Source organism: Emydura macquarii, unplaced genomic scaffold (genome assembly GCF_026122565.2).
Source record: "Emydura macquarii macquarii isolate MOO-44397 ecotype Brisbane River unplaced genomic scaffold, CSIRO-AGI_Emac_v2 contig_587, whole genome shotgun sequence".
Lineage (NCBI taxonomy): Eukaryota > Metazoa > Chordata > Testudines > Chelidae > Emydura > Emydura macquarii.
The window spans coordinates 872,387-888,384 of record NW_027130724.1 but is presented as its reverse complement, the minus strand read 5'-3'; the positions used below and the strand labels follow the sequence as shown (position 1 = coordinate 888,384).

The following is a 15,998-nucleotide window of genomic DNA, read 5'->3' as shown; positions in this document are numbered from 1 at the left end:
TAGACCAAAATAGCTATAGAAAACTATGTTTAGCATAAAATGGCTAAAGTCCCACATTTTCAACTATATCGAAATCATTTTGAGTGAAACGATTTCAAGTCAATGAAACTAAACTAAACATCAGTAAGAAGGTGGATCATAGTAGTAAAAGGGAGCTTTATTACTTAAGACTGGTTAGCATGTTTTATCTTTGGTGTTGCTGTTCCTTAGGAATCCTTCTCAATTCATTAGGCACAATCAGGGTGCACTGCTGGTCTTTCAAATGTTCCAGTTGTTTTGAGTCAAGAGCATCCAAGCTCTACCCAATTGAAAGCCATATTTGAACCAGAGGGCTGCCAACTATTTTACTTTAAATGGAGTAGATTACAGCGCTTCTCAACTATAACAGAGATATCACACTGCAGGAACGACAAGTCCTAAAATTCAGCGCTCCATCTTGCACTTAAGCAGTTAGGTCAACTAATTCTATAGAAGACGCAGTATTGTATGCTGAGACTGTAGTCTCCGAGTTGTACTTCCATTCTTAAGAAAAGGTGACTTTAGGCCATGTATTTGATCCTCTGCTTTGGATGAATTAGCAAAATTATACAAGTGCTCTCCCTTCTCCAAGAACTACCAGAACAGTTTTAACAACCACCCAGGTGGCAAATGGATGACAGCAACCAAAGGTACCGGAAGAGCAGATAGCATTGTACAAAGACATTGCTCAATGCACACCAAACACTAAGAGTGAATGAATGAGACAAAAGAAACAAAAAAAGAACTAAGGAGTTGGCTTCTAAGAGCTTAATGACACAAAAAAGATCAAGTAGTCTTTTAGATATCTTATCAGTGCCACAATTAAAATAGAAACAGACAAAGTTTCCTTACCATCCAAATCTTGGTTCCTGTGGAAAGTTTGCCATGTTCAGCAAACATCCATCCATGATAGGAAAGCAGCATCTTCAGGGAGTATCTCATTGTCATAATAAGGGCTACCCACAGCCCTGTGCCAAAAAGCATCCCACTCACAATGTTCTGAGTTTGGTTGGACATATAACCACTATTTAAAATAAAAGCAGTTTATGACAATTAATGTCAGAAGAGGTAGAACACTGTATAAGAACTACAAAAGTACTAACATGAGCCCTGTTATTCTCAGTGACTACTCTACATAAAGCTCTATTCAGAGGTTAAATAGCTAACCCTTCACCAACAAATTTCTGGGAGAATTAGAGGGTTCTTTGTCCATTAAAGTCATTCTACATTGTTTAGTGGAGAATGCCTCCTGTGCAGGGAAACTCTACAGGCAAGGATAGTTCTGCCACCTCCTTTGCCAACCACAAGAGCAGTTGAGTGCACACATGTAAGGGGTATTCTGGAGGCAGGGAGTGATTAGGATGGAGAGGAAATAAGGAGCGTATGCAGGAGCTCCAAGATGTCTAATTCCACACTGGTGTAAATTCCTAGGCAACCCCATAGAGTTGACCTTGAGCAACAAAAATTGAGGTAAATGGTGTTAACCTGCATTTACACAAGGGAAACTATTGTGAGTAGATCTGTTCCTGATCTAGGCAAACTCAATCACTGAACAGCAAAGGAAAGGACTCTCTTTTCACTCCTTACAGGTGATCCTTCCTCCTCAGAGGTGGGATATACTGGAGGGTACTGTGATGCAACTTGTACTTCGATCAATGCAGTACCTAAATAAACTGACTTCACCTTTTGAGGCCATTGCTGATCTAGTCTATTCTTACCTGCTAAATTTACTTTTTTCAATTGAGAGGTATAAAAAAGTATGGATTAGAATTTTCTCTGGGGCATCAATTTTTCAAATAAAGTCCTAAATCCTTAAAAATTATTAAAAAGAGGAGGATTATAACATAACATAGTTAAGTATTAGTAGCATCTTTTCCATTCTGCTGCAGGAATTAAGGGAAGAGGATAAATTCTGCACTCATTCACCCTGGATTTACACTGGCAAATCACTAAAAAGGTCCACCATGATTTAACATAATTCACCCAGATTCCTCAGTGACTGTGCACAAAAGAGAACTGTGTTAAAATGGTGGTATCTGAGAAATAAGTAGCACTAAGTGATTTGCCTTATTAGCTTTGCAACTCTATGGAGAATGAAGATCAAACTCCTTCCTTCAGTCACAAATGAAAAAGCATTTGTGGTTTCTTCCTTGTGTCATCTGTGAATATCAGGAAAGAAACACACCACATTCTCTGCCACTACTAAGGAAGGCGCAGAACTGGAAGAGAAGTATGTTGCAGGTCAGGACTGTGTGGACCTCATCCTGCACAAGACTAACGTAGCAAGACGCTGCAGGTCAGGATTCAAGTTCACTGGCAGAACTCTGTGGGAAGCTTGCCTCGTGCCTACTAATGCTTTGTACAGACCACAGCCAAGCTATTCCTCCTTTGACAAGGAACTCTGGGGTGAAAAATAGCATTATAAAAATTACTTCAGTGTTTATACCTTGTGTGTGTCAAATATAAGTGGAATTCATAAAACAATATGCCTATCCAAGCTTGGCACAGAAATCAGATAAGAATTCTTTTATTTAAATACATGATGTCAAAAACGCAGGTTTATTGCACATATATTCCCAACTGTATTTGAAACAGTTGGTGGTCTTCTGAAAATACTAAATAAAAATTATATCTCCAATCCAGCCAGTGAGACACAGGCAATAGCTTTCTAAAGAAACAAAGGGTAAGAGGCCTAAACTCATGCTCTCAAGCTTCCACATTACTTTGGAGGACTGAGCTTACTTTTACCTGATGCTTCCAAATAGCTCTAGCTACCAGTAGCCTCATACTTACATAGCTGAACAAGTCAGAGAAGGTTTAAATCAACTTCTACAAGATAAATAGAATCATGGCAAGATTTTGTAGTCAACTGTACTTCATACCTAAACAGAGACATGGATATACTGTCCTGATACGCAGGTCAATCTGCCAATGAAACATCTCATTGAGATATATTCACTTATGTTTTTATTTTCTCAAAATTGTGAGTGAACTTAGCACTCAGTGGTAACTATCAGCACAAGCCTAAGCCAGGCACATTGTAGGGCAGGATTGTACAAGCTTTTTCTTTACATGCTCTGTTAATATACTTCAGTCCTGACCACAACACAAGTGCTATTTCGTCTCGTTGGACGAAAAGTTGTCAGTCACATCCCTCAGATAACACACACATAGGTGATAATACCAACACAGTGACTTGCACATTATATACTGTATTATGATTTAGTTCTTTAACTTAAAATTTAGTATGTGAAAATCTATCAGATTATACAACTGTTTGACAAGAGAAATGCTGGTTTGCATAAAAAACTGATTCATTCAAAGGAAATAAGAGGAGGTACCAGTCTACTTACGTTGTATCAAGGGTCCGGTTGATTTTAGCTATTATTCCTAAAGAAGGATCAATTCTGGCATACATTGTTGACATCACACCCACCACTACAATAAGCCAGCTGGATGGGCTAGCAGGATACACGCCTGTGATAATTCCATTCTGGAAAGAAGAATGCCTTACTTAGCCTTTCCATACAAAAGTAATTTATTTCACAATATAAAAAAAATTCTTAAATTATACAAACAGCTTTTAAGAGGACGCTAACATTAGTCTCCAATATTCTTTCTTCCAAATACACATCTAACTCAGAACAAGGAGATGGACATAGATGAGCTGACTAGATTGGAAGACAGAAACAATTGTGATTCAGAAGCTGTTCTACCAAGATGATGCATGAAGTGATCTTAGAGATTCTAAGGGATATATCACCATCCATCTCACCCAGCTGCTGCCAAAGAGAGACTGGAATGAATGGGCCTCTTTAGTACAAATAACTCTTTAATGGAACATCCACATTAGCTGAAACTGGCCTCTATAAAACAGATGCTCAGTGTGGCAGCAACATCTTATCAATTTGGATTCTAAAAACATAACTAAGTTTTCTATACAATTAAAACAGTTCTCTACAGGACCTCAATACCTTGAATCTGATGAACTTCTTTTTCCAGGAATGGAGACCAGAGAGATAGATCTGTCTGAGAGCCTCATGGCTCATTCGCAGGTCAATACCATCTGGAGTTACTGTAAATTGAAATGCTACTGCTTGATGGGCTTCTGCCATTTTCAGAAAGTGTTCTGCCAAAAGAAAAAAGTTTAAGATTATATAAAACAAATCTGATTTCACTATCCCAGAGGAACTATTGGCCTAGAAGCTACTCCATTTCCAGTGAAAAATCCCTAATATCAGACTAATGGCCTGTGCAACACAGGACATCTCCGTAGATGATCTAATGTGTCCCTTTCTGGCCTTAATCTATGAATCTATAAATAGGAGTCTGATCTTCTCCCATTTATATTAGGTCTTTATACTGATAAAGTGAACCAAATGGTGTGCATATCTGCACTGTAATTAAAAACCTGTGGCTGGCCTGTGCCAGTTGACAAAGACTCATGGGGCTTGGGCTAAGGGGTTATTTAATTGCAGGGTAGATGTTTGGGCTAAGGCTGGCACCAAGGCTCTAGGACCCTGAGAGAGGGAAGGGTCCCAGAACTTAGGCTGCAGCCTAAGCCTGAACACCTAAACCACAATTAAACAGCCTATTAGCCTGAGCCCCGCAAGCCTGAGTCAGCTGGCACAGGCCAGCAATGGGTGTCTAATTGCTGTGTAGACATACGCTTAGAATACACTTGGAACTGTATAATGGCTTAATCACACTACAGTATATTCAGAAAACAGTACAGAGCAAGCAGTAAGTAAACTTTTCTCTGTGTAACTATATACTGAGATACCGTGTTCACTTTTTAAGCTACTTAAAACAAAAGATACTTAGAACATTCACCTCAACTAGTAGACATTTCCACACTGATCTGAATTTAGTTTATGATTTGGCTGCAAATCTATTTTCTCTCTAAAGACCCTCTTCCTCCAATTTTTGTCTATATCCTACTAAACTCATTATTAAGAACTTGAGAAACTAGAATATTTTAACATTCAGGGACAAACATTTTCAGCAGCACTTAGCCATGTGAATTCATCAGCACATTAATGGGTGCAATGCAATTAAATCCATGTAGGCAATCCTTATTTCTTATTCTAAAGAAGACTGCTTGGGCATTACAGGATAGAAGTTAGATATGGTTAGACTGAAAAAAATGGAAAGTATGGGCTGATTTATGGCCCAAATCAAACTGAAGAGACTCCATTAGAGACATTCCAAAGAAATAACCTAGAGTATGGTAACTATACAAAAGAGTAAGCCTAACTAGAGGGAATTTTCTGCAATGAGCAGGAACAATTTATTTATTAAGGGTTTGTGTACACTTACAACACTGTAGTGCTTAACGAAGATGCTATCTATGCTGACAGGAGAGCTTCTCCGGTCAGCGTTGGTCCTCCATCTCCACAAGAGGTGGCAGCTATGTTGATGGGAGAAGCCCTTCCGTAGACACCGTGCTGTCTGCACTGGGAATTCAGTCAGTATAACCATGTCACTCATGGTGTGGATATTCCACACCACTGAGCGACATACTTATACTGACATAAGTTTGTAATGTAGACAAGGGCTCAAAGAAAGTGTCCTGCTCCTTTGAGGCCTGAATCCAAAAAATCCCGGTTAGAAAAGTCTGTTCAGGCCTAATTTTAAAGCCCAGCCCGAACCTGACTAGACCACAGCCGATCCGAACCTGACCCAATCCTGAGTGAGTCAGGCTGTTTTCAATCTTGAACCAACCCGAACCTGACACTAGTAGTTAAATCTGCATCAGGCAACAAGAGTCCAACTAGCGCCCTGGACTCCATTTTCTTTACTTTGTTTCCTCCATGGAGCCACCGAGGCTAATTATCCCCCCAACCTCGCTGCCCCTCCTGCAGCCCAGCTCTTCACCCTAGCCTGCCAACCACTCCCTGGCCCAGTGTTGCACTTACACACCCAAAAAGTGGCCCAGCTCCCCCAGAACCTGTGTTAGTGCTGCTGCTGCCTTGTCCTTAGGGTTGGCCTGGTGGGGGCTTCCTGTTCCCCATATCCAGTGCCTGCATTTATAGCTGGCCACAGTGGTTGTGTGCCTTGCTCCTGCCAGCACACTCACTCTGCAGCACACATACTGCAGCAAGCAGCTGGCAGGAGTGGGGAACGCAGCTTCTGTCACTGCACCAATCCCACAGGCAGGAGCTGATCAGAGACTACTCAACCTGAGCCTGAGAATGCTGTATTGTTTTTATACCGGAGCCAAAACTGACACTTATAATCTGGTACCATTGTGTTTGGGTCACAAGGCTCCACCCTAGTGCACAAGAAAGCTTTCCTCCACCCTGACCCCAGTTTAAAACTAAAGCAAGCTTCAACTCTGTTCCAAATTAAGAATGAAGGGCAAATAGTTCAGCCAGAACCTAAATTTGAACTATAATGGATATACACTCTTTTCATACATATAGGGTAGAGTTGGAGTTGCATTATTTGAGAAATAGAATGTTGCATTTACAGCCTTATTTTTGGTATTTTCCTAACTTCAGAATGCTTATTGGTGCAAATTTAAAAAGTTTTTTATATGTAATTTTTTATCAAAAATAATCAGGAAGTACCACAAAATTCATACATGACCTTCCCCTTTACTAAATTTACTTGATTGGGCAAAAAAACAAATCCAGTAAAAACATTTATGTCCTGTTTGCACTGACACTTCCACTACTGGTGCCAACACAGCAGCACTACATTTCTACATTTTGCTGGTGCCCATGTCCTGACAGATCTTCTAGGTCCAGTCTAGCTAGGTCTCAGCAACAGGATACGCAAAGAGCCATGCATAATCCTTCTTGGTCAGAGCACTGCCCTGCAAACTGTTATAAAACAAAGCTTTGTGGAATTTAATGGTTTAAATCTGCTCCAGACAAACCCAAAGGATTTTTTGACACAAGCCCTCACTGGGATTGAGAATATGGGCATGATGAGAATGTTGCAGAATGACAGGTACATTTAAAACGGAATTTGGATGCTCCCTTTGAGAAAAATTTCAGATGATACTAAGCACCATAAACAGGAATAAAAGGTAGTCACTAAAACATGAAGCTCATGCTGAAGCTGAAGTCACTGCCACCAGGAAAATGATCCTCCATGTAAGAAAATTAATCTCCCCAGAAGCCAAGAACTCAAAAGGTTTAATCAGCTTTGTCAGGACCACCTTAATACTCCACAACAAAGGGGACATTAAACCAGGCAAGGTTTGGAGGAGTGGTCAAAAGCATCAAGACCCACATGAACCTTATGGTAAAGGACTGCAGAGATTAGTCTACTACAGGGTATAATAGGCCAAAATAGTTGCCAATGAATTTAGACTTCAAAGGCGCGCATGCCTGAATTCAATGAGGTCAATAGGAGTGTCATCCCTCACTTCAATGGATATAGGATCAAATCCCAAATTAGTTTTAGAGATGAAGAAATTTAGGTATTCATACCTGACTGTAAAGTATAGGTAAATCTGAGAATGACACTTGATGAACAATTTCTAAAGAGCTAGAGCAATGCAGAACAGAGACATCCTTTACTGGTCAGTCATTTCCTTCTTAACTGTAGAATTGTCCGTGTAGCATTTACACTTAGCAGGGCATGGAGCCTATGGGTAAATGGGGGTCAATCTCTCACTATCCCAATACACCTCAACAGTTCTTAAGAACACCTCAAAATACCAAACAGGACTTCATGGGCTTTAATCTGCTCATTTTCCATGTGCACAGAATTCAATTGTGCACACAGAAGAATGTGATAGTAGTGCCAATTCAGGATAAAGGAGATTATAATGGACAGAAGCAGCAGCCAGGATCCCACAAATAGCATTAATAAGGAGTGATTTGAGAAATGGACTCCAGAGGAATGAAAAAAATATTATTTATTAAAGACATTCACATTTGGTTTGCAAATATGGTGAGTCTAAACTTTAGGCTCCTCTCTAAACTAGCTCACCCATCATTATTTACTTTAGTCCATTTATATCTGTAAGTGGTATGCCTTTGTATATCAGTGCCTAAAATATTGCTCCTGATCACGTCTATTTCATAGCATCAGTGTTGTCCAAGTTCCTGGAACTAGAAAGTTAGGGCCTGTTTTAAAAAAACAAACAAACAAACAAACAAAAAAAAAAAAAAACACCATAGTTCCTTTCCGTATGCATTACAGAAAAAAAGTACAACCCACATATTCTGGAAGGGGTAGCGGCCTCTTGTTTACAGGATTTTATTAATTCATTTACAGTGAAACTGTGTTCCATTTATAAGTAACCCTGTATAAAGTGCTTCCTATTCATCAGACAGATGAAAAGGTGGTATAAGGAAGGGACCCCACCACCAGCTCAAATATATCAGCATCATAGGTCAATATCACACGTGGCTTTAAATTCCACTTCTTATTGGTAGAAATAGTATTGCTAACACCAAGCTTTCAAAAACCACCACACTGGCTTAAAAAATCATGTAATCGGAATGTATTTGCCCCTCTAGTTTTTTAACCTTTGGGGCTCAGGTTTTCAAGCTAATCTCTAGAACCATAAGGGCTAGACATTCATTCTTTTTTTAAAATGAAAGCTGAGTTTTTGGTGTATTCACTTTATTCCGGGGTCTAGGGCTTTAAAAAATACCAAATATCACAAGACTAGCAATAAAACTGTGACCATTAGCAACACATCAAACAATCTGAATACAACAGGTTTTACAAAGGGAGCTGGCAATGAAGGACATATATTCACACATTTAAATTTGTACTAGTCAAATAAAGACAGTGGTAAGTATTTACATACCAATACAAGTTATACTTAATTTGAAGGGTTAAACTACCAGACTTATTTGTAAGTATCTTCTCCACAGAGAACTGACTTGTTCTTCAGTTTACCCATAAAGTGCATTTTGGTCAGTTTACAAATATGTTTCATAATATCCACAGATCAATAGAAATGTTTCTATAATCCCCTCACACTTTCCAGAACTTCAGTAGGAAAAAAGTCACCACTTTTCTGCACACCACCTTGTAACAAAAAGATAGTCCTGAGATGTCTGCAACTCAAACATTGCAGCTTTTGACTCCTGCATGGGTTCTCAGCCTGTACAGCTGCAGCCCTCCTTTCTTTAGAGCAAGAAGAGAAGGTTGCCAAGAAATTCTTTTCCATACAGCCTGGCTTTATGTTATAGCAGAAAAAGTTGAGGACCATGGGGCTAGCACAGTGGATCTCAACCTGGGGTCTGCAGACTATGTTTAAGATATCCAAAGAGGTCTGCACCTCCCTTTGAAATATTTTTAGGGGTTCACAGATGAAAAGAGGTTGAGAATCACTGGACTAGCTTGACAATCTCAAAGTGAAACCAACTATGCTCTTTCCATTGTCTAAACTAAGAGAATTACAATTAGTAAATCAAACCGCAACAACAGCTAAAAGTAAATTAGTTTTAAAAGTTTATTTTTAGTATAAAGGAGTTAGGTAATAAGTATTTTAAAAATATTTTTAATCTGAATGTCAAGTATACAGACACATCAGTTCCCATGGAAAAATATGCTAAAGTACAGGATTTAGAAGAAAATGATGCAATGACAATCACCTCATCAGTCTGCACCCTGTAAACAAGGAGTGTCACATTACTACACCCCGAGAGACGCGGAAAATCTCTTGACTATAGTTCTCTTTCAGCAGTCCTTCCTCACAAAGAGAGGAACTGCAGCCTCCCAACCAAAACTGCTACTACTAAAAAAAAAAAAAAAAAAAAAAAAAAAAAAAAAAAAAAAAAGCACTTTCAGAATAATAAATACTGGTTGTGTATCAAAAAAAAAAAAACTTCCTTGAAGCCCTTTCCTTTAGGGCAATTCTCTTCTGCGTCTTAGAAGCCAATTTAATAATAATCAGCTCCGTATATTCCCCTCCTCCACCCTTCTGAGACAGTCACATGTTTGTCAGTAAAGTAGGTAAAAGGGCACAGCTCAACTGAGCATGCATCTTATTCCTAAACTTGATTTGCCAATGTTAGTAACACAGACTCCACATTACTCATTCAAACCAAGGGGAAAACAAACATTCATTTTAACTGCAGGCATACTAGGAGTCAGCAAAATGTTTCTGTACAGTACATGCTAATGAGCCTCACCCCAAACAGTAAACCACAAAGCCAGGGCATTTGTGACTTTTAGGACTCAGCAAAATCTTAAATAGTGTATTGAAAGTTGTGATTTTCTAAAAATATAATTTTGAAACAAAGCTTCTTCATGCCCTTAAGTGTTCTTTAAAAATACATTCAAATCCATACAAGTGTAAAGAAATCATACACTTACATACAATATCCTTTCAGGAGGGAGAGACAGACTTCTTGGTTCTCCACACTCTCCTGCTTTCTATCTTACTGAAACTAGCTGTAACATCAACTGAGTTAAACCACTGGTCCAAAACAAGGCAGTTTTTTAAAAAAAGCAACCACAATTCAACAGGTTTTTTCTGTATTTCAACAAAACACTGAATAGCAGCCCATCTGGTTTTCCCAATAAATGAAAACATAATATTGCTGACCTCCTCAGCTAAATCTACCTAACTATTAATCCTGCCCACTATGCTATCTTTGTGACTCTTTAGGACATATATACTGCCATGACCAAAGGTTAATTTTTAACCAGACATGCCCCTGATCCACATACCCTACAATTTCAGGAAACAACTGTTAAACAGCTCTTCTTCAGGTCTCAGAAGCTTGTCTCTCTTACCGAGACCGAGACCTGAAGAAGAGCTCTTCGTAGCTTGAAAGCTTGTCTCTTTCACCAACAGAAGCTGGTCCAATAAAATATATCACCTCACTCATCTTGTCTCTCTATTTCACCTCTGACGTCAGAAAACAAAAAGTAAAATGTGTTCAAAAGAAAATCAGGATCTCAGATCTAGAAACGATTAAGTCGTCATAAACTCACAAACAAGGCAGTTACAGAACCCATTCATTTAATCAAGTGTATAAAAAAAAGGCACTTGGAGTTCAGAATTGGGCATCTGAAGAATGCTATTGCATGTTCTAGTGAATAAGCTCCTAGAACACAGCAGGATAACTTTACATGTATCTGGAAAAACATCAGGTTCTGGCTCATTGTGAAAAGATTCCGTTTAACTAAACATATTAGAAAACACATTACATATAAAGAGGGCTTTCACCATCACGCTCTTCTGTAAGTAGAGATTTTTTGAGAATGTTAGTGATAGAAAGATCCCCCTTTTCATCCACAGACCAAATGACTATGGGGGGGGGAAATACAAAGACTGTTGAAGATCTCCCTTCTCCACACCCAAAAGCAGCTCCTTTGCCCTTCATGAGATAGTCAAGCACTCCCCACCTCTGCACTCATTTTAGCCATTTCCTTCCCACCCATTTTCTGACTAATCTGCTACAGAACCAGAAAACTTCGGTTTCCCTTGCTGTCACACAGGCCTGCTACTTCCCTAGTAGACAAGAGACAGCTCCTCAGGTATTTTGCCACACGTGCAAGACTCCAAACCTTTCTGATCCACAATACATTTTAAAACATTTAAACAGAAGAAGGAACCAGACATTAAGTAATAATAATAGTAATAATAATGTCACAGAAGATACATGTTTGTTTTGCATTTACTAATTTGTAAAACAGAAGTGCAGATTTAAGGCTACAAAAGTCAGCCATATCTCAATATCTGGTGAGATATGAGAGTGGTGCCAGAAAGGATGTTATCTGCTTTAATTAGTAATGTCCACCACTATCACCTCCGAGCCAGCTCAACAACTTATGAAGTGGTTTTCATAGTATTTTAATAATATTTACAGTTTATTGTGAAATGTGTGCTCTGTATATAAATGCTAATCAAACGCCGGATGACAAACTAAGTACACAAAATGAAAAAAGTCTCTTCTACCATTCTCTTTTGAAGATGAAAGGTTAATGATTACTTGGAAAAACAGTTAGTAGAGAATGCAGTCTCATCACAAGCAGTGTGCCCAGAGAATGTCACAGAGCTGGCATTTATATCACCAGTGAGACCTAAAAATACATTTGCAACTGTGGTCCATTAGGTGAGCACTCATTTGGCAAACAGTAGTAATGGAGATAGAGAGAAGGAGAGAAAGCGATACTGACAGGTTACAGTTACACTGTTTAAAGAGAGAGGGGGATCCCTGGAAAGTATATTAAATCCAATTTTAGTTAGAAAGTTGAATGCACACACTCTCACTGAACCACATTCTACTTTCAATTTAAAATTGCCATCTTGAATTTAATAAGCGTTGGGAAACCTTGTGCAATTTACTCAGAGTCTTTGCCTGTTCTGAAGCAGTTGAATTTCAAAAGAAAAACCACAAGAGTGAAGCCTTCATCGCTATAAACATGCACAGAAATAAGAGTTACTTCACAAACAGATGTTATCAGACAAAGTCATGCATGGCAGAACATATGTTTTAAAGAGACATCCCAGTCTTCTCAGCAGATTCCAACTACAGGAATTGTTAAACTTTAGGCTCTTCAGAAACAAGCCAATCATTTTCTTCCCCATCCGTTTTTTCAAAGTAATTAGAAATGTTATTTAAATGATCATGTGGATCAAACACTGTTCCATTTATTGGAAGGAAAACAGACAAACCCAGAAGTAATCTTGTTTGCTTTTGCTGTCACAGTCAACTGACATATAATTTGGCTGAATCTAGTTAAAACTCAATAGCACCCTCTTGGGTTGCCACAGTTTGGAATGTAGAGTAGTGCATGGTAAATTCCGAGGTCAGAGTAAACCTAGTGAAATCCAAGTCTGTGGCAAGATTCAGAAGTGCTTCAGTTATGTCTATATTACAAGATCAACAGATTATGTTGGGGGTTTCAATGTTATAACCACCAATGGCCATAGTTCTGCAGTTAAGGCAGGTAGCAACTAAAACAATGGTACTGAAAGAAGTTTGAGGTCCTGCAATCATCTTAACTTAATATTAAACCAAAGAGAATATTTTCACTGTTCATCGTACTAGAAAAAGCCAACTAATTTGCTCAACTAACTAGTGAAGCTGAACATACCACTAACATAACATGTAGGTAAAATGCTTTAAAACGTCTACAACATTACTAATTAAAGCAGATAACATCCTTTCTGATACCTTTGTTTTTCCCGTCTGTTGAGAGTGATAAAGAGATTAAATTCTGAATATGACAATTTTTCCATGTGAATATTTAAACTATCTTAAAAACTAGTGAGAAGAGAGTTATATTGCCAGAAACTAAATAATGTTGTGCCCATGTGATTTGTGAAACTTTGTGGTTTCTATTTGTTCTAGCTGCAGGAAAGGCAGGTTAGAAAGCCAAACATTTTTTCAGTGATCTTTTTTGTGTCTTGACATACGATATAAAAATAAAGAACAAGTCCAAGTAGATTATAAATCAAAATCTCCACAAAAATTTTAGACTGGAAGTAGATGGAAGAATCCTCAGAGTATGCCAAAATTCTCTTCAGATTCCTCATAAGTGTATTAGTCAAGACTTTCTATGTCATCTAAACAAAGAATACAAACCATATCTTTCTATGACAACTGACTTGAGAGACATTCCAGCTGGCAATACAACTGCAGTAACCAAAGCACAACACAGCCCGTGCCAACATTTCAAAATGACTTACTATTATGCAAGATTACTTCCACTTTGCCATCAGTTTCACAGTTTAATTGTAAGCAACTATTCTGCACAGCCATGCCAGCAACCTTGTTTCCATTATAATCAACAGATGAATGGCCAAGAATTATACTGCAAGATCTCACATAGCAGGAATTATTACCCTTATTCACAATACCTTCATCTGGATGTAGGTTTGATAAAGGTCATATGCCACAGAGGAGCAAAGAGATGCAAACACTGCCGTTTGCCTTATTTTTCCCCTTATCTCAGGAATTTACCATAGTTTCTACTTTCAGCTAACTACAGCTGGATGGAAACAAAAGCATGATCACCACAGAGGGGTAAAAAATGATAGCCATTCACTAGGCAGGTCAGAGATGAGGTAGTGAAACAGCCTCCCTTGCTTCCTCTTCAGATCTCCAATAAACTGGCAGTAAGCTAAAAAAAAAAAAAAAAAAAAAAAAGTTAGTAAAATAAATCTCATTCTCTTTTGCCATTCCTGTCTTTCTGTATGCAAATTCATTTTCAGAAACCAGATCCTATTCCTTATGAATAAGGTCCACTGTCCCATAAGAACGGTCATACGGGGTCAGACCAATGATCCATCTAGCCCAGTATCTGGTCTTCCTACAGTGGTCAATGCCAGAGGGAATTAATAGATCAGGTAATCATCAAGTGATCTGTCACATCAGCCATTCTCAGCCTCTGGCAAATAGCAATCTCTGCCTATCCTGGCTAATAGCCATTGATGGACCTATTCTCCATGAACTTATCTAGTTCTTTTTTGAACCCCGTTATAGTTTTGGTCTTCACAACATCCTCTGGAGTTCCATAGGTTGATTGGGCATTGCATGAAGAAATACTTCCTTTTGTTTTAAACCTGCTACCTATTAATTTCGTTTGGTCCCCTCATTTTTGTGTTACAAGGAGTAAATAACACTTCCTTATTTACTTTCTCCCCATGTCATGATTTTATAGACCTCTATCATATCCCCCCTTAGTAGTCTCTTTTCCAAACTGAAAAGTCAGTCTGATTAATCTCTCCTCAAATGTAAGCTTTTCCATATTCCTAATCATTTTTGTTGCCCTTGTCTGTACCTTTTCCAATTCCAAAGTATCTTTTTTGAGATGGGGTGACCACATCTGCACACAGTAGTCAAGATGTGGGTGTACCATGGATTTATAAAGAGGCAATACGATATTTTCTGTCTTATTATCTATCCCTTTCCAACAGTCTTCTTATACTCTCACCGGTTATTCACGCTCTCTCATAGTAATGCAACCACTTCATTGCATCAAAAATTCAGCACCTGATTCACACAAAAGTAAAATGCTGGATGTTTATAATAAAAATTTTCTTCAAATATAACTGATTACACATGCACCAAGCTGAACTCCCTTGTATGTATATCCCAGTTTGGGTGCTGCAGAAGAAGTCAAGTCAATCAACTCATTTTGTCTGATGTTTCTGTGAAACAATCTGTGAAGCACAATCAAGGCCCACTGCTCCCTCCCTGCTTGCTACCATTGCTGTTAAACACCCTCTTGGGCTGCATCTACACTTGCAAAAAATCAGACTCAATTCACCATTAGTGCAGTTCACAAACCACTTTTGTGCACGTGTGTCTGCAAGAGCAGACTTAACTCTGTCCCATCACCCTGCCAACAATCCACCCTTGCCAGCTGCATAGATACTGCAGTCAAAAGTGCAAAGTAAACAGAAAAAATTAAATACAACTTTTAGAATTGAAAGACAAAAGAAAAAATGTAGGTGTGATTTGTAATAGCAACTACAAGATTTTCAGGTGAAAATGTGATTTTCAAATTGGTGGCCTTTTACAGTGTGGTCTACTATAATAAAATGTTTGTAAACTCATGAACTTGAAAATAGATAAAATATGCTTCAGAAAACAAAGTCAGATGAGACAGTCAGCAATTCATATGCATATTGTAATTATCAAGTTACTTCAAACAGATGATGCAAGCTGCAAATCAAATGGCTATCAATCAGTAACAAGATCAATTAACTGAAAAGTCAAAACAATGGCAAGTTTTCTAAGAGTGATAAAAATTACTTGTCGTCAATTTAGAATATAGGAAAGAGAGAAAAATTAAAAACATGTATGGATCAGTATGCAAAACACCCTAAAGCAGGGGCACTGGAATGGGGGGGCAGGAGGCCATGGTCCCCCACTTTTTAACATGGGTGTAGTTTAGGGGGCAGAGGGCCATGTTGACCACCTCCTCCCCCCAAACTACAAGCCTCAGGCAGACACAAAGCAGCACAGGCCTCTTCCCAGTGCACACCCCGCAGAGCGGGGACACGGGCCAAGAGCTGCTCTTGGGCACCCTAGCATCCCACT

General features: G+C 38.7%; 1 protein-coding gene across 4 annotated transcripts in view; it reads right to left on the bottom strand.

Annotated features, from left to right (window-relative positions):
• Positions 1-15,998, bottom strand: part of CPT1A (carnitine palmitoyltransferase 1A) — a 74,881-nt gene that overhangs the window by 47,657 nt on the left and 11,226 nt on the right. For all 4 annotated transcript variants that reach the window (XM_067540461.1, XM_067540463.1, XM_067540462.1 and 1 more), the window contains exons 2-4: positions 3,993-4,147; positions 3,372-3,511; positions 871-1,042 (exon numbers count right to left, since the gene is read on the bottom strand). In XM_067540461.1, coding sequence (XP_067396562.1) covers positions 871-1,042; positions 3,372-3,511; positions 3,993-4,133 — 453 coding nt within the window. In that variant the 5' untranslated portion in view covers positions 4,134-4,147. The remainder of the gene's footprint in view (positions 1-870; positions 1,043-3,371; positions 3,512-3,992; positions 4,148-15,998) is intronic.